This window comes from Haliaeetus albicilla, chromosome 3, assembly GCF_947461875.1.
Source record: "Haliaeetus albicilla chromosome 3, bHalAlb1.1, whole genome shotgun sequence".
In the NCBI taxonomy this organism is placed as follows: Eukaryota; Metazoa; Chordata; class Aves; order Accipitriformes; family Accipitridae; genus Haliaeetus; species Haliaeetus albicilla.
Genome location: NC_091485.1, coordinates 15,249,985 through 15,277,649, shown reverse-complemented (window position 1 = coordinate 15,277,649; position 27,665 = coordinate 15,249,985). Strand labels below are relative to the sequence as shown.

The window sequence follows — 27,665 nt, the reverse complement described above, 5'->3', positions numbered from 1 at the left end:
AGTGTCTCAGTTCAGAGTTAAATATCGCATACCAATTAGTTTTGTCCTGACTGACAGCCACAGCTTCAAGACTTTAAAGAAAGGCTATCTTTTATTTACTACTCGTCTTGTGACAATAACAGACCTGGTCCCATATGTGGCGTCTGACCACCTTCTTCAGCATACAGGAAAAAAGCACTAGCTATCTTCATTTCTGGGCCTTGAAGTGTCAGAGTAAACAGCTTCCCTGTTTAAAGGAAATCAATTTCCACCCATCAGGTGCAGACTATGCAACAGCAATTACATCCAGTTTGGTAACTGGTAACTTTTAGCACACCGATAACTGGACAATACCTATTCATGATCTGTTCTCATTTAAAAATTTGAAGTCCATTTTTACTTAAAGAACTACAAATGCTAAACTAGGGCAGTAGTTATTTATTAGTTATTAATAGCTATAGTTATTAACAGTAATTAGTTATTAATAGTAACTATTTTTATGATTTTTTTTCAGTACCTATTTGAGGATGTTTACCTTTTTTTTCATTATTTGTATGTAGTTTTAGGTACTTTCAAGTATATAAATCAGTCATTATTTCTTTAATGCTAAATTATTTGTGGGTCAAAAGAAATCATTCAAATCCATTAAAAAATTAGATTTAGATATATGAAGAACTAAAAATTTTCTAGTCACAATTGTCATTTATCTTTCATTTTAAAACAAGGACTTACAGCAAATAATGTTTCTGAGCATCTCAGTTTTGAGACAGCCTTCATTATTGTGAAAATACATTTAACCCTTAACTGAAATAGTGAAATGCTGAGATGTCAAATTCTTGTCCTCTCATGCAGTTGTCGAATAATGCACTGTTAAACTTCTAAAATATCTCAACCATGACATGAGAGCATAAACCTCAACTTGGGAAGAAGTACCATTTGTAAATGGTGGTCAAGTCAAGTCAACAAAGTTTCCTTTTTGAAGTGAATTCTACAAGGTCAATATATAATATTGATTCTGGTCTAAAAGACTGAAGTTACTGTAGTGAGCAAAGGCAGTTGGAAACCATTGTGTGAATTTGGGAAATGTTGAAAAAATCTGCCAGTGCTGGTGGGAAAATCTCTTTGGCTTCAACAGAAGCCCTACCTTTGAGTAAAAGCAAGAACTTTCAGTGTTGATCTCTGAAACCAGTTTGTCCTGGGCCACGAGCTTAGCTCTCACTTTCTCTATATTCCTTCCCTTGGCTCTTGAGCCAGATCTGCTAACAACAATGGTTGTGAAAAGCTGTGGCAGTATTTTAAGAAGTGAAAAATTTGCAGTGATTTGCAACACTGTTTATCTACTGGTTTCATTATCTGCCCAGTTACATCATTCTGTAACAATACAGAAAAAAATGCACTTTCCTGTTTCAGTCAAAGCACTTCATAAATTTTAATGCATTGAATCCTTAAATATCCTAAAGCATAGGTTAATGACATCCCTGTTTTAAAGTTGGAAAACACGGAAATAGACAAGCTAACATCAGCATTTTTCAAGCATCTGCAGACTGTTAGTCTCTCATCAAAAAATTAAAGTATACAAAATCAGTGACTTTTTTTGACAGTGAAGGTCATACTGGGTTGCAGTGCATAACTGTGGCAGTATCAGGAAAAGAAGAGGCGCACACCTTTGTCCTGACTTTTCTCTAAAGTCATTCTAGGACATATGAAAGTTATGAACATGTTATTAAATTGCCATCTGAAAAACCATGTGTGCTTTGAACATAGACAAATGTGAATTTACTCACAGTTATTTCATTTTCACTCTTAATAAAGCAACATATTAGCAAGGCTAAACCTGAAACTGTAGCCTTAAATGGACAGTCATCTGGCACCTAGAAGAGGCTGTAGAGAAAATAGTTTCTTTGTTCTGCTGACTGTGTTTTGACTGTAAATAGAAGAAGTCAAGAAGTGTGCTTCAGCTCATGGGCTTGTCCATTCCTGTTGGGCAGATAAGTAAAGATCCTCTGGTTTTTGGGCAAAACTCTTAAGCTTAGGAGAGCACACTTACCCATTTCCCTGTCCCCATCTCCATCATGCTGAGGAGTGCTTCTATTTTAGTTTGTGTTTCCTTGTTCTAGAAAGACTGAAACTAACCCTAGAACGTGCTGCTGATCTTGGTGTCGTAACTAGAATAGAATAGAACAGAACAGAAAATAAGAGAAGACTAGGCTAGGCTAGGCTAGGCTAGACTAGACTAGACTAGAATAGAAGGTCTAAACTCAGATTTTTCGTCTGAGTAAAGCAATAACATCCTGAGGGGCTGAACAGGAAAACTTCGCTATAGTGAAGGGATTCATCTCCTTGGGAGACAGATTACTAACAACAAGTTTAGATAGTAGAAGGAAAGTTTTATACCAACAATTTTTGCTTTTACAGAGCTCAGACGTGCCAGGTACTGACTGCTTCATTCTTGGGGCATTTAAGTCCTGTTAAACTCCAAAGTGAGTTAGGGGAATTCAGCACTTTAAGAAATGATGCCCATAATTCTCCTCCACCTCCAGTTTTGAGCGACTGTGTGCATGTCATCCATCGTTAGCCAGGGGAACCCACAATCTGGACATGGGGAGGCTGCCATCAATGGCTCTACGACGTTGGCGTGACGTGTCCACCACAGTCGCCCGTTGCGACTGGGAAGCGGGACCCCAGGGTGCTGTTGCGTGCGGTGGGAGAGGTGCCGGGGCAGTGCTGCAGCCCGCACCACTGCCTCAACCTGGGGCTCACGCGGGTGGTACAGACCCTCGGCTGATGGGCAGTGGTGGTGGTTAGGTTTTGCTCTGTCAAAACAAGCAGCTTAACTCCTGAATCTTAATCACACCCCATTGCCTGCTTCTTTGTTTTTATCCCTGTAGGATTCTTCATCCTTTCAAACCAACAAAAATATCATATTTTGCTTCAGTTTCTGAAACCTCGTCACTTTTTCCAGACTTTCCATTTCACGCCGCTTGAATTTTATTAAGATCTCTTAACACCAAAGCAGAGTAGCAGCTATATGATGCCCTGAGGGAGCTGAAAGGCTGTTGCCATAATGTCGCAAAACTCTGGAGACATTTTATTTCTACCAGAAGCTCTTTGGTGGATTGTGGCTAAGGATATAAAATTTCTTAAATGTTTACAGCAGGGATCTTGATCTCCATTGGAATTTCATACAAAAGCTTTTTTTTTTTTAATCTATTAGTTGGCACATCACATTAATACTGATGAAGCAATACCTGTCTACAAAATGGATTGCATTTTCTTTACATCTTGGGATGGCAAAGACTATTTTTATTCCAGAATTATGGATAATATCCATATGGATAATATCATGAATCATCTATTCTTAAGACTATGACTTTCTTTTCAACACCTCAAATGATAATTACTAAGTATTTTCACCAGGTATTTTCCAGAAGCACCTCTATCTTATCTGTTTCTGCCTCCAATACTTTCTGTTCTTCCCAAACACAGCCGTGCATAAGTTCTTTATAGGAGGCTCATGAAAGCATGTCTCCTTCAGTGAACAGGCAAAGATTTTGTAAGTGTTAATAAGGTTTTATTTTCACTGGTCAGCCTTGAAATCAAAAGCAACTGCTGAACTCTCAGTAGTCTCTTATATAGCACAATAGTCCTGTTCAGATGAGTTTTGAAATAAAATTGTGTAGGAAGCTGTATTCTAATTTGATAAAAGATAAGTCTCATAAAAAAAAATTCCATTTTCAAAAAGCTGTAATATAATAGTGTGTGTGTGCATGCATGTAATATAGCAGGAGACATAGTTAAATGACTATTTAATTAAAACAGTATAGATCTATAGGTTCATTTGATGGGGAAATATTTTGTAAAATTTTAAGGTGTGAATAATCATACAGAATGAGATGCAAACTAAAGATATTGGTATTTAAAAAGCTGTTAGAATGTTAGACTATTCGGGACACAATTTTCTAAAATGCTTTGTAATTCTGTATACCTCAGGCTTTCTGGAGCCTGCTGAAGGTGCTGAGATATTAAAAAAATTAGATGGCCTTAAAAATAATGTAAACAACCAAAACATTAAAGGAATCTGGTATTTTAAGACAAATCAAAATCTTTCTATTGTTGAAGGATGTTATGCGTTAATGACTCAAGTCAACAATTTTCTATCATCACAGATGAGTGAAAATCTTTACAGAAAGTATCAGACCAAATAAAAAGGATTTTTTAATTCCATTTCTAAAATTGCAAGAAGTCTATAAAAATACAGAAGTGAGACACTGATAATATAATGGAACTACTAATATAAATATGTTGAATTGCACCACTGTTTAACACCATATATATCCTCAAAGTAAAGGTCACTCAATAAATGTAACATTGTTGTCTGCTCCCATTTTCTGTATTTCCCAGCCCTCTTTGTCATTGCATTTACCATGTACCACTCTTTTTCCTCAGAACAATGCGACAGCGATATCACAGATAAGGGTAACAGCAGTTGCTCTCTCAAAAGAAGAAATAAATTTTATTTCTGGTGGTTTTTTTCATTATTTAATCTTCTTATACTACATAAATACTGTTCCTCTTGTCAAATAGACTGAATGGCTTTTGTAATTATCAAGGTAGCTTTAGACACTGCCTCACATCAAGTACTAACAGACAGTTATAATTTAACCCTCTTAATGCTGTCTTTCAGTACTGCTTCTTGGTAGTGATTAACCATAATAGCATTTTTAATTGGTCAATGTTCTCTTAAAACGTCAACTTTTCAAAGTCATGATGTGCTATGTACTTCTGGCATCAATTGGTTAAGAGAATTATATTTAGCTCCCACTTACCAGTGCAGACATTTGAAACAATGCTGGAAATAGCTGCCAGTGCAGACATTTGAAACAATGCTGGAAATAGCTGACTGTATTACCTCAAGTTTTTATTCTATGATAAAACTTCTTTTTTCACTATCCAGATGATGATTAAAACTGAATTTAAAGGTTATGTTCATGAAGTTCTGCACATCTCTTGGAATATGTCTCTCTTCAATGATAAAAATAACTGCAGATGTTTGGAATTCCAGAGTTTAACTGCAAAAGTCGGCATTTTCTACTGCAAGGTGTGCACTTTTTATAATAGATAAAAATTACACAGTACTCATCTTTTTTCCTTCCGTTCTTCTTAAATCTAACTGCAGGATGTGTGACACAGGAGAAGGGCTGTTCACCTTTCAGACACGAGAAGGAGAAATGATATATCAGAAAGTCCATTCTGCAACACTGGCAATAGCAGAGCAACATGAAAGATTAATGATGGAGATGGAGCAGAAGGCAAGGGTAAGTTCCTTTCACCAAAATCTTTAAACTTATAAAAATTGATAATGAGCAAAAGAAGTACGGAGTAATGCCAGTCCATGGTTCAGCTGCAGTGATGGTACTAGCTGTGTGGCTAAGACAAACAGACTTTTGGATTTATGTATTTTCATGGTCAGGGATTTTCAGCATGTACTATACAAAGATCTGTTGTTGGTGTCTTTTTCAAACAGTGGGTACCATTAAACGCAAAATCCATGGTTACCTTCTTGAAAAGTTCAAAAAGAGCTATTTTTTTAATTTAAAGTTCAGAATTTCCAGTTTGCATAAGTTATCTTTAAGTGACTACTGGAGTTTTTTAAGACAGAAAGGAAAAAAAAAGTGTTCCCTGTATACTTAGAAGTAAAGGTGGTCTTAAATGATCATTCTGGAAAGCTAACTTTCAGCTGTGGTTTGAAGCTACCTTTATGTCCACCAGAGAAGAAAGATACGGGGAGGCCAGGGAACCTGGTCTGCATGCTTTTCTTCTCAGATGACCACAATTCTCCACGTACCTTTGTCCCTAGAAAGAGACTTGAGGGTAATTGCACCATTTCCAGTGACTCCCTCATCCTTCCTTCCCTCACCCACCATGTACGTGGCCACAGTCATGCAAGTGTGACTTACGTGATCCTCTCCCCCCACACTCCATCACTGTCAAAATATCTTGCTCACACTCCTAAGAGAAGGGCTCTTGCAAAGGGCAACTTAAGACCCCAGTGTTCAACTCTTTCTCCTAATTACTCCTCAGATAAGTCTTTCTTCCTTTATTTACTGAAAAAGAAACTTGAAAAAGACTTAGATTTCTATGTCAAAAGTCTGCTATGTTGAATGCTCCCCTCAGACTCTGGATGTCTCTAAGATCCGAGATGGGAAGCCATAAAAAGTGACCTTTTTGGTGGTTTATCATGAAAGGTAGATGAGCTTTCTGATAAAACTAGACAAAGTAGGAGCATTTGCATAATAGTTGAGATGCACGAACTTTAGACAGAAAAAAGCAGGAAGAGGAGAGTTCACAATCAAGATTAAAATAAGATTAGGGACACAGGAGCAACTGCTGAAAAGTCCAAGACAAGATGATAGAGTAAATGGAAGAGCATCTGAAGTAGTAGAAGTGCTGGCAAAAAACCCTACATTCTGGTGAGCAGAAAGTGATTGAATAATAGTCCAAAACCAGGAAAAAGCATCATTATAAATATGTTTGCTCTTAAATTGTCTACCCCAGTAAGAGAGATAAGAGCATTTTCATGCTGCTGTAATAAGAGCTAAGACCAGGATCATACAGGATTTTCCTTTTGTGGAACCACCACTTTCAGGTCTTCCACCTAGCAAGTAGCAGCTTTGGTGCTTAGCAAAGCCGTTTCCATTCTGCCATCAGGTGACTTCCCTGAAACCTCGTTTATGAAAGCTGTGGCCATATTGTACATAATACCAAATTGAGAGCAGGCTGAGAAACAGAACTGACTCATCAGCCAAGCAGTGTATGATGTACTTGGCTCCTGGATGAGGCTACGCTGTGATCTGCAGAGGGAGGTCGGTAGAGACCTGCTGTAGGCTGCCGTAGGCTGCTGAGAAGCTGCGAGCTGTGTAAAAGAGGCTGAAAAGTCTGTTGATCTTATATTTCAACTAGTAAGCTAATGTTGGTTTGATTTTGGAAGCTTGGCTGCTCCTGACTGATGGGGTGCTGAACATTTAAGGGGTCATCTGTGTCACCTGCAGCATTTGAGTTGCATTCGTATTAGAAACAAAATCTGAAGGTATTAAGTAGACTAAGTATATATTATTTTTCTTTTATCAAGTATAATTGCTTCTCCGATATCTAAATCCCAGTTTCACCAAATGCCTGTGTATATTTTTCACATAAGATCTGAAATTGAAATACAAGCAAGAGTATATTTTTAAATAGGGGATCTAGAGGCCATAAATGTCTTTTAGGTCTTCACAAAGCTTGACCTTTGATCCTCTGCATCTATAGCTCTATATTTGGGGTTTTTTTCTCTTTTCTGACCCTTTCTGTAAAGAACAGCTCATGTTTAATATTACAGAATTAAATCTTCCTTCTTTTGTAAAGGTGAAAATGAAAGAAATTTTTTAAAGTGAAGGAAGCTTAACGGTATATCCGTTATTATACAAATCAGGAAAAGGGAAGAAACGTAACGGTAATTCCATCTTTACTTCTTCCTTCCAATCATTAGAAGGTATAAATTGGAAAGGACTCTTGAATATTTGTGTGTTCTGTCCTACATGTTAACATATTTTAAGTATTTAATACACTGAAGTTTCATTTACATTTTTCCAGGTTAGAATAGGTTGTAATCCAATATTATAAAAAGTGAATACTGTTTATAAAGGAAATAAATGTGCATTTTTTACCAAAGCAACCTTGATGAAGTACATAGATTATGGTTAGTTCTCATAATGAATATACAAAGTACATCACTTACTGATAAAAAAAGCAAAAAGACACAAAACACACCAACAGAAAAAAAATTCTGGCAGAAGAGAAAAGGTAAAATTAGTTACTGCTGCCAGAGACTTCTCAGATAAAGGTACCACAGGCAGCCACAGGCCACATTACTCCATTTATGGAGGTCCCGGCACACAAAAATGCTGCTTTGGAATACTAAGCAATAAATTCATTTTTATGCTAAGAAATCTATTACTCAAGCCAAGTAATGTGCTGGGTAACTCTGTTAATAAGAGAGAGACACGAGAAGGAAACTAAGTCTTCCCATTACCTCCGAAAGGGCATGGACTGGAAGCAAAATTGCTCTGTGGCAGCTAATACAGTACCAAATCTGCCTCACTGTCATCACAAGCAGGGGAAGTTCAGTCAGTTTAAGTAGGCAGTCACGTGCACGCTTTTGTCTTCTGCACATTTCCCTTTCAAATTATAACACTGGAGGAAGGACCTGAAATACAGGATCAATAGTCCCTGGCATAGGTGTGGTTTCGAGTTGATTATTGGTTTTACTGTGACGAAAGCAGACTGGATTTTATTCAAATACTATGGCAAAGTGGACATTGATCTAATTTAGCTCAGGTGGTCTTCTCGATTGAGTTTGAAACGTTGAATTGGCAAAGTGATAGTGTTTTATGCTCACTTTGTTTGGGACGATAGCAATTGGGGCCAATGCGAGTAATTAAATCGAAATTCTTTTCAGGAAAATTGTTATCTGTATGTTCACTTTTTTCATTCTTTGCTTTTTTAATGGATCAGTGTAATACAGATGATAATTTTTGTTTGCGGGTGGTTTTTTGAGGGGAAGGGGCAATATGGGAGTGTTTTGTTAGTGGTTTTACAGTATCAACCCAACAAATTAATTGAAATGAACAATGCCTGGCTTTCTATTTACAAGATTTTATTTAGTGCTGTTGCATTATCAATACGAGAGTGTCATCAACTCTGGTTTTATCATCTGAATAGTCTGCATTCTTACATACCTCTTGTCTTGCACACACGTACACACCACCCCCCGTTCTGTTTTTAAATGTAACATTTAGAAATCTGGTTGGACTGGCAGTCCTGGAATTACCCCCCCACAAAAAAAAGTGATAGCCTCCACAATAACATGTATCCCCACTAACTGTAGTCTGATGTTGAGCATGGAAGTTGCATGTCTGAGTGTCTAACAGCCAGCTCTTCCATCCCTCCCTGTCCCCGGGCTGGGCTGCAAGCTCCCTCTACTTCCCTTCTGTTCGCTTGGGTGCTTATCTGACTCAGGGAGTCAATTCAGCTTGCTAATTTGGCAAAAAAAAATTAGCTAAAAGGAAGACAGTTCTGCAGGGTTACTGAGCTGAATTGGTTTACAGAGGCACCAGTGAACAATCAGATCTTCCCAGTTATCCCATCCCAAGGAGAGAAGGAAAAAGAATAATTCACCCTTCGTAAATGCTGAGTATCCTTCTTGCAATCAGTAGATGATGTTGGTTTTGGTGATCTTGTTTTAAAGGATCTCAGTGAAGATAATTTTCACACAGCAGCATATGAACACAGTTGTTCTCAGCAGCACTTCTCTATCTAACCTCTACACCGGGATGACAACGTGCTGACTGTTGCATGGCACTGGAATTTGAGACCTGATTTTCATCCGTAATGCCAGCTTTGGTCTTTTGCCTCTCACCCTCCACTGAAAACAGTCCCGATGTAACTTCTGCACCCACTGTTGTTTGAGTGTATAAAATGGGGGGTTGAGAATTGTAGATCTCCGATTACGACTACAAATACAAGGGAGGCATGCTAAGGAAATAGTCGTACCTTTGTAACCTTATAAATCACTTCTTTCAAGAGCTGCCAGTAAAAACCTATTCTGTAATCTCAAAAGAATAAAAATTTACAATGTATAAAACTAATTCTAAATAAGAGAGCACTTGATGTTAACCAGCTGAAGGTAATCAGACATCAGTAAGACTGAAGTATAAATGCATGAACAAATGATAATGGTGCAAGTTCCATAACATTATCACAGGAAATATTCTATGACACTTGTTTTGCTTTAGACAGAAGAGCTGTAAAAATAATGTCATTTTAGATTGTGATCCTTTTAACATTTACCAGAAGATAAACACCTTTATGAAACATTGCATCTGTATATTTCTCTTCCATTCTCATTATTTACAAGTCTTGTCTCTAATATTCAACTTAATATAAGTGAATGAGTCATCATGATAGATTTCGGTCATTTAAAAAAGATAATATCAATGAGTATATATATTTTTTTTTTAAAAAAAGTTGTTAGGAGGGAAATAATGAATGTGCCAAAGACAAATATCAGGCAATGGAACTGGGCTTAAGAAGAGGTTGAAGAGGAAGGTGGCTAAGAAATAAGCCTGTGAGTTATTTAATCTTTCTCTTTATTATCTGGAACAGAATGAGAAGGGTAACAGTATTTCACAGGACTGGTCTGAGAATAAATATAAAGGACAGGGTTGTCAGGCATGGTATTAATAAGAATGTAAATAGAATAAAGAATATCGATGTAAATTGTCTTAGAATCAGAAAAGAAAAAAAACAAACTGAGGCTGGAGAAAATAACAGCATTAGTTTCATAGTGAACCTTTAATTTATCTTTGCTCTGTAAACAAGTTTGTACTATGTATTTCTTCATGTATTTTTAACTGGATCACAACCTAAACACATACTCATTGAAACGTTAGATGATCGAACATCATCAACAAACACATCAAACCTTCTAAATTTTCATTTTAAAATGATGGTTTCAATTTGAAGTATCCAACTTTTCCCAGTGCATCTTCAGGGCTTTGTCTGGTTTATGATTGTTATTTATGTCTTTGTGCAATGGTATAACTATTATTTTCAAGTTGTGAAGTATGGGGAATTTAGAGAGACACTAGTGGAGGCTGCTGACCCAATGATTATGTGAAATATTTAGTTAAAATATATGTCTTTTGGGCTCCATTTCAGCGCTGCAATTTACTTAATATGACAAAGCTCTTTTATGTTGGAATTCTGCCTAAGTGCATTTGGGTCCAGTAACTACCTGGAGGAGAAAATGGGGAAGAAAATTCTGGAGTTCATCCATAGATGATCCCATGTCATGACACATTGGTCTCTTAGTACGTTTTCTTCTGTTTCCAGGTATAAGCTCCAAGTGCTGAGGTTCTGAATACATATGATCATTCATGCACTCATGCACTTTATATAAGCCAAAGTATAGCCTCAGGTCAGTTAGTCATGCAAATACTTGGCTCAATATTGCTCTGTATTTCCCATCTGAAACTACTGTATAGTATTGCTATATAATGTTTGTTTAGAAACTTTATAACCCCGTAAAAAGGCGGCTGCTTTATTGCAATATATCATTGGTGAATTGTTTACTTGGTTCGCAGAGATGTTGTGAAGCTTATTTTCATTACTAGTTGTAGAGGTCTTTGAAAGTTACAGGTTTAAGCTGAAGTAGCCTTGCAGCAGTTTTGGCAGGAGAGGACTTCTAGGAAAGTAAAGCTCACCCTTCTTTGCGGTGGAAACAAATAATAGAAAATTGGGAATGTTCCATTGCAAGATCTGCCTATCCACTGGCAAGCCATGACCAGCTGTAAATATTGCCGAGATTAACAACAAAAACAAGAATGCTGACTGCTTTTTTTTTCCCCTTAGTCAGAATCTGTGTACTTTTAGGTTTGAGTTTTGTAAACCCAGTTCCCATAAGTATCAGTAATTTCTCGTAGGGTTCTTTGTTCATTAAGCACATAATGACATTTTTCCTGACTCTGATTTTTCTGTGAGAATTTTTTTAAGAATTTTGCCAGGCTCTTTATTAGTTCTCAGGCTCAGAAAACTGTGTGTACTTGGATGAAGTAAATCCTAGCATTGAGACGCAAGTCTCTTCCCAACATTCACCACTTCAGAAGAAAGTAGGAGGGTTGTGAAAATTCAGACTTGGTTTCAGCAGCAGTTAATGAGTCCTCCAGCTGGAGCTGTTTTCTTTCTTGATCTTATCTGAAAGAAAAATATTTTCTTGAATGTAGACTTATTTCATTGGCATTTTTTCAAGGACTATTACTCATATCCAATAATAGACACTCAAATACTGCAGCAGCATTCAAATACTACGCAGCAGGTGCCATTCGCTTCCTAAAAGAAAATACTTCATCCTCTCATGAAATCTGAACTTCCACAGCCACTGCCTTCTCCTTTCTTACCAAGTCAACACCTTTTTTACCAGCCTCTTCCTCCATCGGCGGCAGGAGTTCACTGTCTCCAACAGGGTACCTTGCAGGCAGTGAGAGGATGAGGTGTAAAGCCCTGCTTCTTCAGGGGATGCTGCAGATGGTCGTTGTTGCTGGATATTTGCTGTGCATTTGAATGAAACCACAGTACAGGGCAAGTCTTTACTGTGGTAATGAAGGGTTAGTGCAGCTGCTCGTACTCAGTGGGGGAACAGAGCTATACATCACATCAGAAACACTGCAGACAACATAAAGGTTTGTGGAGTGTGTAGGTAAGTGCTGTGGGTAGGTGCGAGAGCAGAGCTGGCAAGTCTTTGCATAAGAGCATATCAGATATTTTGGTAGTTGGTGATGTAATTTAAACGCCATTTTGCCATTTGAAAACTATGCACTAGAGTTTGCACTAGAGTTTTGAATATTTTTGAAGTAGTAGTAGTCATGAGGGCTCTCATTCAGAGCATGGTGGGAAAAATCCAATTCCTCCCTTGCCTGACACAATTTTGAAATCTCTCTTATCCCTAGCCATTGGGCTGGACGATCTTGAATGCGAAAAGTCCCTCTCCTAGGGACTAAACCCCACGTACCTCACCGCATAGGATGTGTATCCTAACCTAGAAATTACTGTCATTCTTTCCTTCTTAAAGATTTCTGGAATATTTTGTATAATGTTACAGTATTCTAGCTTTCTGTCTATTGCGCTACCTAAAACTCGGATTGAAATCTGCCTTCCTCATAGTATAAAGTGGGAGCTGAACCAAACCTTGTAACAAAAGCTTCACAGAGGTGTCTCATAACGGAGACAGTACAGTTTCTTGTCTGCCAGGAGCCTGCTCCATCCTATGAATCCATCCTAAAGCTGCATACATGAATCCTATGAGCTTTGTTTTCCTTGTTCTGTTCACCTCATTTATCTATTTGCACGCAAGTATGCTGTATTGTGAACATTTCAATTTAAGCAGCTAGGGTCTCATTACTTTGTTTAAATGCAACAGTGCAAAGATGTTTGCATAGTAGGGTATCTGAAAGTGCAAACCCTCCTGAGAATTTAGCACTTAGGCACTTTAAAAATTTGTGTAGCCACCTATCTACATTTCTAGGAACTTTTTAAAGAGCTAGATATAAATTTCTTAGAAGTCAGGTATCATTTATTTCAACTTTACAAAACAGCATTTGTATGTAAGTGGATTTCAAGGTTGGTGACATAAGCACATTTGTAATTTTTTTTTTTTTTGCTTTTCTTGTAGTTTACAAAATGTTGCACGTTTACAGAGCTATCAAAGTAGTTGGAGAGACACTGTCAAGTTGAAATTCATATTTGTTTCCAGAAAATGCAGAAAGTGAAGAGCCAAAAAATCTTCCCTGAACAAAACTGATGATTTGATTAGCAGTCTTATTTGCTAAAAGCCATGGATGATATGAGTGGTGATGATGATGATGATGATGATGAGTGATAAATTAGGAATGGCAGCTGTAATTATATGGTAGTTGTTGCATGCCTGACTGAACCCTATTTAGCTATTCCCAGCCCACCCCTTAACTAAACTTTGAGAAGCATTTAACATGGAAGAGAAGTTTGCTTTGGCATTGTGTACATTTAAAACAACTTGCTTGTATAACTGTGCTGGTAGGTTTATGTCATCAAACTCTCTTAACAGAGGAGCAGGTTATGTTGACTTCAGTATTACTAGAAAAATAATTCTCAAGCCAGTTCTCCAGTGGGCTTAATTCATTATTAATCTCGTATCTGCTATTTTGGGAAAACTGTTTCTTGTAAAATAAACTAAAGTAGCCTATAGAGCTCCTATTATAATTAGCAAAAATAGTAGCTGATGAAGCCACCCGATGCTCTCAGGAGACAGGTATTATTACAATAATTATACTAATGAGTAAAATGAGGCACAGAAAGATTAAGGCCAAATTCAGCTGTGTATGAATTGCACAAGGTCATAGAGTAATCAGCTGTATGCTGGGAATATCACAGCAACAAAACAACAACAAAACAAATCCTGAATCAAAGTCTATTACTTACTCACAGAAGAATTAACTTCTGAAAAAGTTATTTTTTACTTGTTTTTCATCAGTCTTTTGAACTACAGTATCATTCTGTGTCTCCTGTCAACCAAGGCCTTCCTCTGTTTCAGCAGCAATGTTCAGGAGTTATTTATATCACCCAAGGGAATAGTTAAGGCTTTGTCTCTGATTAATAAGAAACTTCTTTATCAATGATTTACAGAGGGGCACAGTGCTATTCAGAGAATAGGAGACATAAAAAGTAATAATCTGAGAGGGGATCAAAAATTCTCATCATAGTCCTAAAGTTACTCTGTAAATCTCTCCTGTGCTTTTTGTGCTTTGGCTCATCAGGTACCTGTTCGTAGGACAAAAATTAGGTGAAGTTCACCCTTTGTCTTCATTTTGCTGTTTTTCTCTGCTTCCATTCCTTGTTATAAAGATGACAGATTTTTTACCATGAAAATTGTTTATAATAATCTGATTATGTTTAGACTGAAGACAACAGATATTTAGTATCTAAAAAAAAGGTATCTGAAATATGGGCACTTTTTCCAAGTACAAGCTGTCTTTTGATATGTGTTAATCAAAGCCTGTCCAGATAGGGGTTGTTTATGTTCCTTTTTTGCTCAGCCTTGCATCATTGTTCTTACATTACTGATACCCCACATATGATTCCAGCCATGCTAACAGTTGTTATTTATCAGCTGCTCTGCACTGTGCAGGAATCAGAAATGTAAGACAGTAGTACAGACAATACAGTCCCTGAACTGTTGATTTGACATTATTTCACTTACTGCAGTTGCTATATTATATAAAGATATGCAGCTACTACAGTAAGGAAAATAATGTCAGGTTAGCGCACTGGCACAGCACATCCCATTAGCTCTCAGATGTTCAAACCCACAGAATATAGGATCAGAAAAACTAGTATTGGCAGGGACTGCTGGTGGTCAGCTCCCCTAATCTTCTGTTCAGAGCAGGGATAGCATCAAACCTAGACCAAGTTACCCAGGGTCTTATCCAGACAAGTTTTGAATACCCCCAAGGATGTAGATTATGGGTAGCCGTTCCAGGACTTGGCTGCTCTCATTGTGATGAATTTTTGCTTAAGTCTGCCCCAAATTTCCCTTGCCACAGCCTGTGACTGTTGCCTCTTGTCCTTTCACTGTGCATTGCTGGTAACAGTCTTCTCTACAACATACTTTTAAGAAGAGAGAGAGAGAAACTGGAGTTAGATTTCTCTTAGCCGTCTCTTTCTCATGCTGAATAAACGTGAGACACTTAATCCAGCGTCACTGATCATATTCTGCTTCTTAGAGTTTCTCTGCCGGACTGTCTCCAGTTTGACATTTCTCTTGTGCCAGGGCCCAAACCTGAAGGCTCTGTGAATACAGCTGAACCTCCAGATGTGGTTTCACCGGTGCCAAATAGTGGGGAAATGTGACTTCCCCCAAGCTGCTGGCCATGCTTTTGCTACTGTGGTCCAGTATGTGGTTAACCTCCATCACTGCACCCGTACGCTGATCATTCATGTTATCATGAGGACCACTAGGTCCTTTTGGCAGAGCTTTTGCCCAGCAAGTCAGTCCCCAGGCTGTACTTGTGCACGGAGTTGCCCTGGCCCATTTGCAGCATTAACATCTGTCATTGCTGAACTTCATGAGCCTTCTGTCAGCCCTTGCCTCTGCTTTGCTGAGGTCCCTCTGAATGGAAGCCCTCCCGTCTGGGTGTTTGACTGCTCCCCTTAGTTTGATATCATCCCCAGATTTGGTAAGGGTGGATTCTGTCCCACTGCCCATGTTGATGATCAAGATGTTAAAAAGTATTGGAGTACTGACTCATCTAAGCTGCAGGAAAAGGTTTTTCAAAAATATTTCAGTTCTGCAGTATTCAACAGCAAGGGCTTGGTGAAGATTTTCCATGCTATGGTAGAAGCATACATCGCTCTGTTACTTATGACTGTCTCAGGGTAAAAGCTGCTATTCTCATCACATATTCAGTCTGTCGGAATCAATTTCCATAAAGGTAGCTGCCAGGCAAGATTCATATGGATTCATATGGCTGGCTGTTGAATGCATATCTCTACAGTGTCTGCGATTCAAAATCCATTGACAAATCAGCATAGGTTCTTGTTTATAAAATGAAAGAACTTGTGGTCTCTTCATTATTCTTAATCGTTTCCATGTAGGACATAGTGGTAAAAGTTGCAACGGCCACTAGCTGTGAGGTTTTATAAAATCATTTGTAAAATGATGGCATTTCTATAATGTTTCCCACATATTGTTCAGTGATCACCTTTGCATACATTTTGTATTACATGAAAGAAAAAAGTGATGGAGTTGCAGATTTCCATGGCAACAGGTATAATTCTATTTCCTTTGTTTCATGAAGCTGGAAATTACCAGCACAGAGGCAAAGGATTGTTCTGTTAAATGGCAACCATGGATTTCAAAGGGCTTGACTTATAGGGCATGTGGTCATGGAACTACAGCCTCTACTACACCAAGCAACTTTTGCCAGGGTTAAAAAACCACCTGAGTTATTGTCAGAAAATCAAATTAAATGGAGAAAGGTTGCCAGTTGTAGGATTTATTAAGCTGATGCAAGTATGTTGAAAGACACAGCAATTTACAAACACTTCTCTGTTTCCCCCTTTCCAAATTGGGCTCCTGATTTGCAGCTATTTTTGCTACATTAGTAAACAAGCATGAGTAAGGAAGCAGAAATTTCACTAGCTTCTTTTATATGCAGAAATTTATTTGGACTGTGATTTGGAGAATCTTGTCTCTCATTTTAAATCATTTCTGGACCCCCAAAAATATTTCCAAAGATACATTATGTGTATTTATTTAGAAGTGTGTGCATCACTTTTGAATGATTGCTTATTGCAGTTTTAAAACTGAGCAATGTCAAGAACTCTTTGGCTGTATCTATCTATATAAATGATCATGATGTGATCCCCATGTGTGTGGGCACACACAGTGGAAAAGAATAGCCCTTTATTTTTATATACCAGCTTCTCAGTTGATTTTAAATCTGTAAAAGCCCACTAAAGGCAATGGAGCTACTAAATATTAAATGAATAAATTACTTTAAATTAAACTAATATGTTTGTGTGTTCATATGCCCAGGCATGGGTTTTTAGCCCCCACCTACAAAAATATAGTATAATTCAAAGCTAAAACTTAATAATTTACATTCGTGTACATTGCATATGTATAACTAGCCCCAGTATGTATGATTCAAGATGCATTTGTAATGTTTAAAAATAACTAGTTAAAAGGAAGGAAATGTGTTCTTTTGGAAGGTATTGAAAAGTCATCTAAGAGGGCTTTGCTACATGATAGTAATTTTTATATATTCTGGGTTTGCTGTTTTTTTCTTTTGAACTGAAATCCCTTTGTATGACATATAAAACTAACTTCTGAAAATGTCAGAAGGTAGAGGTCAGCAAGACTATGTGTGTTAACTGAATACTGGAGTCACGCACTGATAAGCTTAATAAGGAATATTCATGAAAAGGTTATTGATGATTATTGTTTCAGCAAGTATTCGGAAAATTGTCTTCCTGTCATTTTATTAAAATTCATTGGTACCAGTAATTTCTATATACTGAAGTGAAGTAGCTAAAAGAAATGTGATTTCCACAAATGTGTGTAATTGGAAACTACTGATCTGTTTTAGACAATAGAAGAAAAACTTCATAAGAAAGCTTGTGAGGTCCAAGGCATTTGCTTTATCAGAAAGAATGAAATTCAGATAACTGCAGTGAACACTCTTAATACATATTGTAGCCTTTTTTTGCCAAAATACCTATGTAAACCTTAGAAATCCAATTTTTCAGCCCCAAACTAACTCAGGTACGGTTCTGCCAACTGGGGACATTCTGAGTTCATCCTTATTTCACCTTTCTTGCTACATGCTAGAGAGTTTTTGAAATCTGTTCTCCACTGAGGGATATTTTTTCATGCCGTGTCTAAAACTGGCCAAAGCAACTTCTGTGAAGTCAGAAAGGCTGTCCTTCAATATTGAGGACTTCAGGTGTCCCAAATACCTCTTTAGAGGCTCAGTCACCCTCACAGTAAAAAAGCGTTTCCTGATGTTCAGAGGGAACCTCCTGTGTTTCGGTGTGTGCCCGCTGCCTCTGGTCCTGTCACTGGGCACCACTGGAAAGAGCCTGGCTCTGCCTTCTTTGCACCTCCCTTCAGGTATTTACAAACATTAATAAGATCCCCCTGAGCCTTCTCTTCTCCAGGCTAAACAGTCCCAGCTCTCTCAGCCTTTCCTCACAGAAGAAATGCTCCAGTCCCTTTGTCATCTTAGTGGTGCTTTGCTGGACTCTTTCCAGCATGTCCATGTCTCTCTTGCACTGGGCAGCCCAGAACTGGACCCAGCACTCCAGGTGTGGTTGCACCAATACTGAGTAGAGGGGAAGGATCACTTCCCTCAACCTGTTTGCAGTGCTTCTCCTAAATGCAGCCCAGCGTATTGGTGGCCTTCTTTGCCACAAGGGCACATTGCTGGCTTATGTTCAACTTGGTGTCCACCAGGATCCCCAGGTCCTTTTCTGAAAAGCTGCTTTTCAGCTTGGTGGCCCCCAGTATGTACTGGTGCCTGGGGTTGTGCCTACCCAGGTGCAGGTCTTTGCACTTCCCCTTGTTGAACTTCATGAGGTTGCTGTCAGCCCATTTCTCCAGCCTGTCGAGGTCCCTCTGGATGGCAGCACGACCCTCTGGTGAATCAGCCACCCCTCCCAGTTCTGTAAGATATCTGCTGAGGGTGCACTCCACCCCATCATTCTAATCATTAATGAAGATGTTGGACAGGACTGGACCCACTATTGATCTCTGGGGTTCCCTGCTAGTTACTGACCTCCAACTAGACTTCATGCCACTGATAACCACCCTCTCAGCCCATCCATTCAGCCAGTTTTCAGTCCACCTCACTGAATTGGGCTTCTCATCCAGCCCACACTTCATCAGCTTCTCCGTGAGGATCTTATGGGAAACAGTGTCAAAAGCCTTCCTGAGGTCAAAGTAGCCAATATCCACTGCTCTCTCCACATCTACCAAGCCAGCCATTTCATCACAGAAGAGTACTGGATTGATCAATCCAATCCAAAAGTCTTCCTTTTGATGAATCCATGCTGACTAATCCTGATGATTTTCTTATCCTTCATGCGCCTGGAAATGATTTCCAGGATTAGTTGCTCCATCATCTTCCTAGGGACCAAGGTGAGGCTGACCAGTCTGAAGTTCCCTAGGTCCTCCTTCTTGGCCTTCTGGAAGATAGCGGTGTCATTGGCTTTCCTCCTGTTCTCAGGCACCTCTCCCAGTCACAATGTTGTTTTGGCAAACCAAATAACATCTCCTGTGCTCTACTGGCTACTGTTAACTCCTTAATTCAGTGAAGACCAAAACTCCTCCTAGCCCTCCTATCACTACCTTGTATTTTGTATTACCTACTAACAAACACTCATAATGATGGACATAATTCACTGCTTGTTTTTTAAATGACACAAAGCTGTAAATGAACATTTTACTGATGAACTGCTTGAGATGAATGACCCTTAGAACATATCTTTGAAGGTTAAGCTAATAACCTAGAGTTTAAGCTGATCTGTATCAGTGCATTCTATGCCACCCACCTTCGCTTTAAACATTCATGAGTCATCATGATGAACCTTTCTAGGACTGTGATTCATTTCCATTTTTTACTTGAATAAACTGTGTAGGGATGTGATATTATTTTGGATTTTGCTTTTCAGTTTTAGGTGGTTTTTTGCTCTGATCATCCCCATTTCCCATCTGGAAATAGCCATACCTTTAAACAAGTCTATGAGTACTGAGCATCTTCAAAAATCCTAGTTTTTTTACTTTTAAAACTTGAAGACTTTGCCCTGGGTGATGCTGCTTAGAGAAATTATTTTACAGTTCCACACACTCTTACTCCCAAATGCTGTATATTTTCAGGTCAGCAAATGTCTACCTGCAAAATCTTTTCTTTCATGTCATCCAGCACCTCTCTTTCATAAAAGCTCCTGTTTTATGGTAACAGAAAGGACAATCGATACCTGCAAATAATGTCTGCGCAATACTGGATTCTCTGTCATATATAAACGTATTTATTGAAGAAACTATCTCAACCTGCTAGCAATTCCTCCGATGTGTTAGAGACTCCTACCATTTAGTTGTGTTTGCTTCCACTAAGACGTACTGTATAGTCAGGCTTGAAGTAGTCTCAGCTCTGTTCATGTCAGCATCATCTCACATGTTATTAGTGAATAGTTTTATGCAATAAAAAAATGCATAAAGTATTTCCTATATTGCCTATGTATAGTACAATGGCTCAAACCTTGTAAAGATGTAAGAACCTGATCTTCTGCCTTCACAGTAATTAGTAGTTTCCATAGACAGGAACCTTCTTTCATGAAAGAAACAAAACCACAATTTTGTGACAGAATATGGGTGAAGACACAGACCTTACTGACATTCAACAAATATAATCCCAATGTGCTGTAAAATCCAGCTACTTTTCTCCAACATTAATCCATTCTGTCAGACCACAGTGATCTATTATGAGCTTCTTTTAGAGGAAAGAAAAAAAAAACAACACACTTCTGGCAGAAAAGGCGCAAAATGTCCCAATTCTCTCTTTATAGTGTGGCCAAGGAGATTAGAAAAAAATATCAGTCCCATTGAATCTCCCTTCAGAATGCTTTTCTTTCACCATTGCTTTTCTTTCACCATTACTTTGTTATTCATACATAATGTTTTGCCACCGCCAAAGAATAATCATCATCCACCTTGGCACTGCAAAGCAGTGTTATTATTTTGAGATTTTTTCCTCCATAATTGATTAAGAAACTCTCTAAAAGGTCATAACAAGGTTAGAATAGCTACTGAAAACCTAAATGCTAAGAATATATTATAAAGGCTGAAATCACTGAAATTACTTTCACAGGTAGCTTTTCTATACATCTTTTCAGAAGACTTATGAGTTCATATATTGGTGGGGGTTTTGCCAATATTGTGTATTCTGTCCAGAACAACAAGCTGGATAAAAACGTAAAAATAAACATAAAGCAGTGCATAGCAAATAAATAGTATGCTGATACCTGTAAGTGTTTATATTAATAGTAGGCACATTTAAATAAGGAACATAGTCCAAATAACACATGACTATTTTCTAAGCAAGCTAAGTGATCATGAGCAAAGGGTTATGGGGAAATTATAACCAGAAAGTAGTTATTAGTAACACATCACCAAAGGGAAGAATATTCTCATTGGACTTCCATAGGAATATATCTTGCATCCAGTTTTATTAAGTACTTTCATAGAAATTCTGGATCAAGGCACAATCCAATAATTAGACTTCCAGATCTTACATTTATAAGCCAATGTGGAAGTGGGTCAATGAAGAGACAGAATTCAAAAAGACAAGTTGGAAAAATTGCTTGGAACAGCAGAATAAAATTCAACAGAAACGTGGGTAAAACACTGTGCTTAAGAAGGAATAATCTGTTTCACAGTACTGGATGGGAACTGCTTTTTGTAGAACAGATCTTTTGTTCAACAAGTTGAACATGGGACAACAGTATCTGCTTTTGCAAAAAAAGGCAAACATGACACCTTTTTCTTGGTCATTACTGAAAACTCATTTTAAAAAAAAAACCCTTCTTCCCTCCTTGTTCTCTAACTCAGCTGATGCTCCCTTCTAGGTAGTGTGATTCTTAAACTCTAGTAATTTTTCACTGTGGATACCAGTGAAATGAGTCTGTGCTATTCCACTGTCAGGTAATGGACACTTAAGAAGTGAAATATATTTCTTGACCCCTCTTCCTCTTCAAGGCAGAACACACAAAGCAACCTACTTTAGAGTTATAGAGAAAAAAATCTAAATAGTGAAATTTAATTTGTATTTCTAGACTACAAATCTTGTTAGTCTTCTGTGACCTAGTTCTCTTGCTATTTGTTTAAAGGCTCTAATGAGAATGTGAAATGAGATGGGGTTTTTTTATCTGTAATAAAGTAACCTATTTCTAGATCATATCTGTAAAAAACACAACTGCCTTGATTGCAGCCAAAAAATTGGAATGAACTGTATATTGTTCAGTTCTTCTCCCCAAGCCAAATGTATTTTCTGTCACCTTCAGTGTTTTGACTTTTTTAATGTAAAAAGAAAATGAGAATAATATGCTAAGCAGATCAAAGCTCAGAACCCTAATACATTTAACAGGCTCCATTCTTGGAATTGTATTCATTATTGATACCAGAGTAACAAATCTATTTAAGTCAATGGACGTGGCCTATGGGAATTAAAAGAAAATTTAGCCCTTAAGCCTCGTCTCATGAAAGAGCAATAATGAAAAAATATGAGGAACTACTTACAGTGACACATTAATAATTTTTTATTATTATTTCTATTTTAATCAAATAGTCCTTTAAGAAAAATAAAGTTGTTGCTGGCAATGCAAAGGTTTCATGTGACTTAATATTTTGGATATTTTGGATTTGGATATTGGATTTGGATACAGGAAAGAAATGTAATGTTCGCTGTCTGAAAGGTATCTTATCAAAGAAAGATTCTGGAAGAAACTGTAGGAAACCTAACTACAAGATATTTCATGTCAGATAACAAAAAAGCTTCAGTGATGGATTTTTTTTTTTATATTCCCACCAAAAATATCCCTGAGTTGATGTGGTTTTGATGTATGCATTTCTACTTTTCTTTTCACCCAAGTTCTAATTACATCATCATTTTCTCCCTCTTAAATTGGGCAAAAAAGTCTGGATTATGTTTTCCATTTCCTCAATTCTCATCAGATTTGAGAAATATTTGCAGCAAAATCATTCTAGATGCATGTTTTATTTAATGTTACATTAATTTGTTATACATTTTTAATTTAGTATACTGCTTTTACTTTCCTCTATATTTCTATACCTAGATATCAAAGATTAAGGTTAGTTCATAGATGCAAGACTGCAAAAACAACCTCAGTGAAATCATGGAATGGTTTGGGTTGGAAGTGACCTTTAAAGGTCATCTAGTCCAAAGCCCCTGCAATGAGCAGGGACGTCTTCAACTAGATCAGGTTGCTCAGAGCCCCGTCCAACCTCGCCTGGAATGTTTCCAGGGATGGGGCATCTACCACCTCTCTGGGCAACCTGTGCCAGGGTTTCACCACCCTCATCATAAAAAATTTCTTCCTTATATCTTATCTAAATTTACCCTCTTTTGGTTTAAACCATTGCCCCTTGTCCTATTGCTACAGGCCCTACTAAAAAGCTTGTCCCCATCTTTCTTATAAGCCCCCTTTAAGTACTGAAAGGCAGCAATCAGGTCTCCCTGGAGCCTTCTCTTCTCCAGACTGAACGACCCCAACTCTCTCAGCCTTTCCTCATAGGAGAGGTGTTCCATCCCTCTGCTCATTTTTGTGTCGGTCCTCTGGACCTGCTCCAACAGGTCCATGTCTTTGCTGTGCTGAGGACCCCAGAGCTGGATGCAGTACTGCAGGTGGGGTCTCATAACATTGGAGTAGAGGGGCAGAATCACCTCAAATTCATTCCCAGATCAAAGCATTTATTTCTTCTATGTGACTGTGCTACCTCTGCCATTGTGGGCCCTTTCTGTACCGTTGATGCTAACACATCTGAGCTGTTTTGCCAGCTGCTGAGGAAAATGTGCCAAGTCTGGAAGCAACAGCTGAACATTGGCTTCTTACATAAGAAGGGATCCATACTCAGAGTTGTCGATTTAATTTTGTAAGTGGTAAATAGGCTTAAGAAGACAGGTGAAATAACTTTTAAAGATATTTTTTGAATTGTTATGTTTGTGTTAAATTAAGGACAGAAATAAACCTGTGTAGGAAACCAATGGTCTGCATGTTTTGAGAAAAGAAAAAAAATAAAAGGTTATTTACTTGTTTTCCCATAGTGAAGTGTTCTCTGTTTGACTTAGCTGATTCAGAAAAGGGTAGAGGAGAAGTCAAGTGTTTTTTCCAAGGCATAGTAAGAAGACAAAAGGGAAGCGTATCTAGGATAAAGTCTCTGAACTTATCTGGAGTGATCTCTTCCGCTGGTCTGGAACACCAGAAGTCTCAGACCTGAGTGACTAATTATTTAACAAGCAAACAGTTCTGGTTCATCTTCCATGATTTACAAATTGTTTGTTTTCTTCTTCTTTTTTAACATTGTTAACTACCAGAAGTTCATTTACAGTTGGGGAAAATGGGATTATGAAACAGTAGATCTCTGTACATGAAATTCTAGCTTAACCTGTAATAATTTATATAGCAAAAAGCTATTTAGTAGTATATGAACAATTGATTATATGGATGTTTATATGCCTGTTTTCTTCACCTTGGTTTCAGGGTTTTTATCTGAAACACCCACAGGCTAGCATATAAGATGGTCTCTAGAGAAACTAGGTTTCTGTCAGCAGATTATCGAATTTTCCTTGAATGCAGAAAGATTTTTACAAACAGCAGTTTGTAGGAGTAAGCATTCTGTCATTGTCAATTACATTTGACCAATAATGTGGTTTTTATATTGATAAAAAAGATAAAAAGCAAAATTGTAGCTAATGGTGATCTAACAATTAGTAAGAATAATTTCATGGACAAAATAATGTGCTATTATATTATCATCCCTTATATGATATACAATGTGATAAGGTCTTCAAATCTGTATGTTTATGTTTATATTTTAAGTCTCAAATTAAAAACAAAATGGACAAAGTATTTTAAAGTATGTTTTTTCCAAGGATGATATTTTAATAAAATAGAAATTGCATTTTCTCCATATGGAGTCCCCAAAGAAATGTAGTTCATCTGGTCCTATTGCAGTTTAGCATATGGTGATACTTCTTGCCCAAAAGGAGATATCAGAAGTTGTTCTTTAATTAGAGAATCTGAGAAAACAAAGTACAGTGAATGCTCGCAATGCGATCTTCTGCACTAGAGCAGTTCTTACCTTAATTTATAATGAGAATGGGTTCTTTCTGATTCTTTCAAAGCTTTAATGTTTGCATATAAAGTTCTTCTGCATTAATGTTGGTCAGATCAGGCAGGAACTAATCACCTCAGATCAGGAATAATGATACAACTTTTACCACTTCAGTTTAGTCCATGGATTTAGCTTTGAGATAGTGAACCATAGTCAAAGTTGTTCCCTTTACTGGAATTATTTTTTTCAGAATGCATACTAATAAAAAGTTTTGCCTATTGCCTCAAGACTATAATTTACCTATTGGGTGAATAAATTATGAATAAATCACCTGTATATTGAAGTTACATGATTTGATTTATTTTTCTTACTCAATGAAGTTACCCTTATTACCCCTGCTATACTAACATGGAAAAATAACTTAGAAGGTTTGTTATTGCCCTGATCTCCACAATAAAGGAAATTATCTGTATCAATAAACTTTAAATTCTCAAGTCTCCCTAAAAATAGAATTCCTATGATAAGGATTTTGAACTTTTTTTAATGGAGGAAATGCTTCTGCAAGCTCTTTACTTCATATTGAATAGCTTCCAGTGATGATGTGCACCACAGAAAAATGAAATGTAATATTTGGCTATAAATGAGCAGAAAAGACATTAGCTGTAGACAGGGAGTAATTTTGATGACAATTCTCAAGAAAACAACAACAGAAGTAATTACAGTAGACTGATCTGCAGCAAAATATCTGCTGCGCACCAGTCTGTGTTAATACTCAAAAATGAATAAATTGTAGATTATTTAAATATAGATTATAAATTGTGGATACTGTCTCTAAAGGGTGTTTCTTTTTATTACAGAATAACATGAGTTTGCACAGATAAAAATGTCTTTTTTAATTTGCCATTATGATTCTGAATGAGGAATCCCTAGTAGTTAATCACTAGCTTGCAGTAAATGATCCAGACCTTGAATACCTTCTGCTCTGTAGCTGGACTGTGTGCAAATGCGGGTTTCTAGGCACACCCTTGAAGAGGTTTTCCACTCTAAATCTTCAGACATAATTGATCCTTCAGTGTTGATCCTTCAGACATCCCCTGAAGAAATCACATGCCCCACAGCGTCATTGTGATTTGTTAGATCCCACAAATTACTGATCACATTTTATATTCTGTAAAGCCAGAGCTACAAAAATTTTGCAGATGTATTCTCTTTTCTTCTAGACAGAAAAAGCTTAAGTTATAGATATATATCCAAAGAGGTTGTCAGTATGCACAATCCTCCATCATTTTTTTTTTCTGTAGCCTAGTCTTGTCTTGCACTCACATCTATAGTGCATTGGAGACAGAGCTCTCTTTAATAAAAAGTTTATATTCCTCCTGTCAGGTTTATGTGCTGAGGCTCTTGTACACATAGACACTTACCGTGCAATTCACAGTTTTGGTTACATGAAGCCCCCAGACTGGGAAAATTTGCTCTTGAGGCTGTAGTCTGCTCTTGGTGATGAGATGCCTCCACTTGAGTGGAGGATTAGGGTATTAATTTCTTCATTGCTAATTCTCTGCTGGTTGTCTCAGATTCTCTCTTAGCATCTTTCTGGGTATTCAATCTAATATGCAGGTTAAGTGACCAAAAAGAAATGTGATTGTAGAGGGGTTTAAGATTTAAGGCATATGCTAATCAATCGTTATCGTAAATTGTAAGAAGAAAATAACAAAATCCTGGCAGCAGCAAGAACAGCTGTAGAAAAATAGGGACATATTCCTATGTCCTAGTATTAACTTGTGCTAATGAACCTATATATCCAAATACACTTTTGCAGCTTTTTCCTGAGCATTTACAGTGCTGATGCTTATAACACAGTTTAAATGATAGTATAAAACCTGTGGTAATTCAGGAAGTAGTATTTTCATAACAACATTGGTTCAATATACAGTTTTGAGATTATCTATCAAGTATGGTTATGTGTGATCTTCCATTTATGTTTACTTTGGTTTTTAGCTCCAGACCAGTCTGTCTGAACCAATGACATTATCCAAGTCGATCTCACTTCCTCGTAGTGCATATTGGCATCATATCACCCGGCAGAACAGCGTTGGAGAAATCTACAGTTTACAAGGCAAGTTCCTTATAAGTAAATGCCATGTCCATTAGCTTCTTTCCATTTGACCGGAATTCATGCAAATTGCTTTTTATTTGCGCTGGTTGTTTTCTCTCCATTCCATTTTATCAATTGTCAAGAACCTCAGCAGGATTCCCAAATTTACATAAAACAGGTTTCTTTTAGTCATTTTGTAAACTAATGGTGAAAATTATTCCCAGAATCACCACATAAAGCTGGATAGACAATTTGGCTCAAAGTAGCTTCTCAGTAGCTAATGAATGTCAGGTTGTTTTAGTATTTTCTTCCAATAAGATTGTGTATGTCTTTGGGCAACCTCAGGGTGCCCAATTAAATCTACATAAAATGGCTATACGAGTTGCAAGATTAAAACAAAATAATTCTAGGAATAAGAGCTGTTCTTGGTGAATTTGCTTGGTGAAACATATATATGAACTGTTGATTTGACTAACTTACAGACCTTCTTGATATACATACCATCTTTTTTTGTCTGCAGTTCTCTTTCATATGTTTAGATTCTAAGCCATTTGCTTAAGACTTAAAATGCTATAATTAACATAACTTGAGGACAATGATGATGATTCACTG

At 37.4% G+C, this 27,665-nt stretch overlaps 1 protein-coding gene across 2 annotated transcripts in view; it reads left to right on the top strand.

Moving 5' to 3' along the window:
* DOK6 (docking protein 6) overlaps positions 1 to 27,665 on the top strand; it is a 264,826-nt gene that overhangs the window by 185,445 nt on the left and 51,716 nt on the right. The window contains exons 6-7 of one of the 2 annotated variants that reach the window (XM_069778881.1): positions 5,156 to 5,294; positions 26,957 to 27,074. In XM_069778881.1, coding sequence (XP_069634982.1) covers positions 5,156 to 5,294; positions 26,957 to 27,074 — 257 coding nt within the window. Of the gene's footprint in view, positions 1 to 5,155; positions 5,295 to 9,262; positions 9,890 to 26,956; positions 27,075 to 27,665 lie in introns of those variants that run through there. The other variant, XM_069778882.1, reaches the window with a different exon arrangement.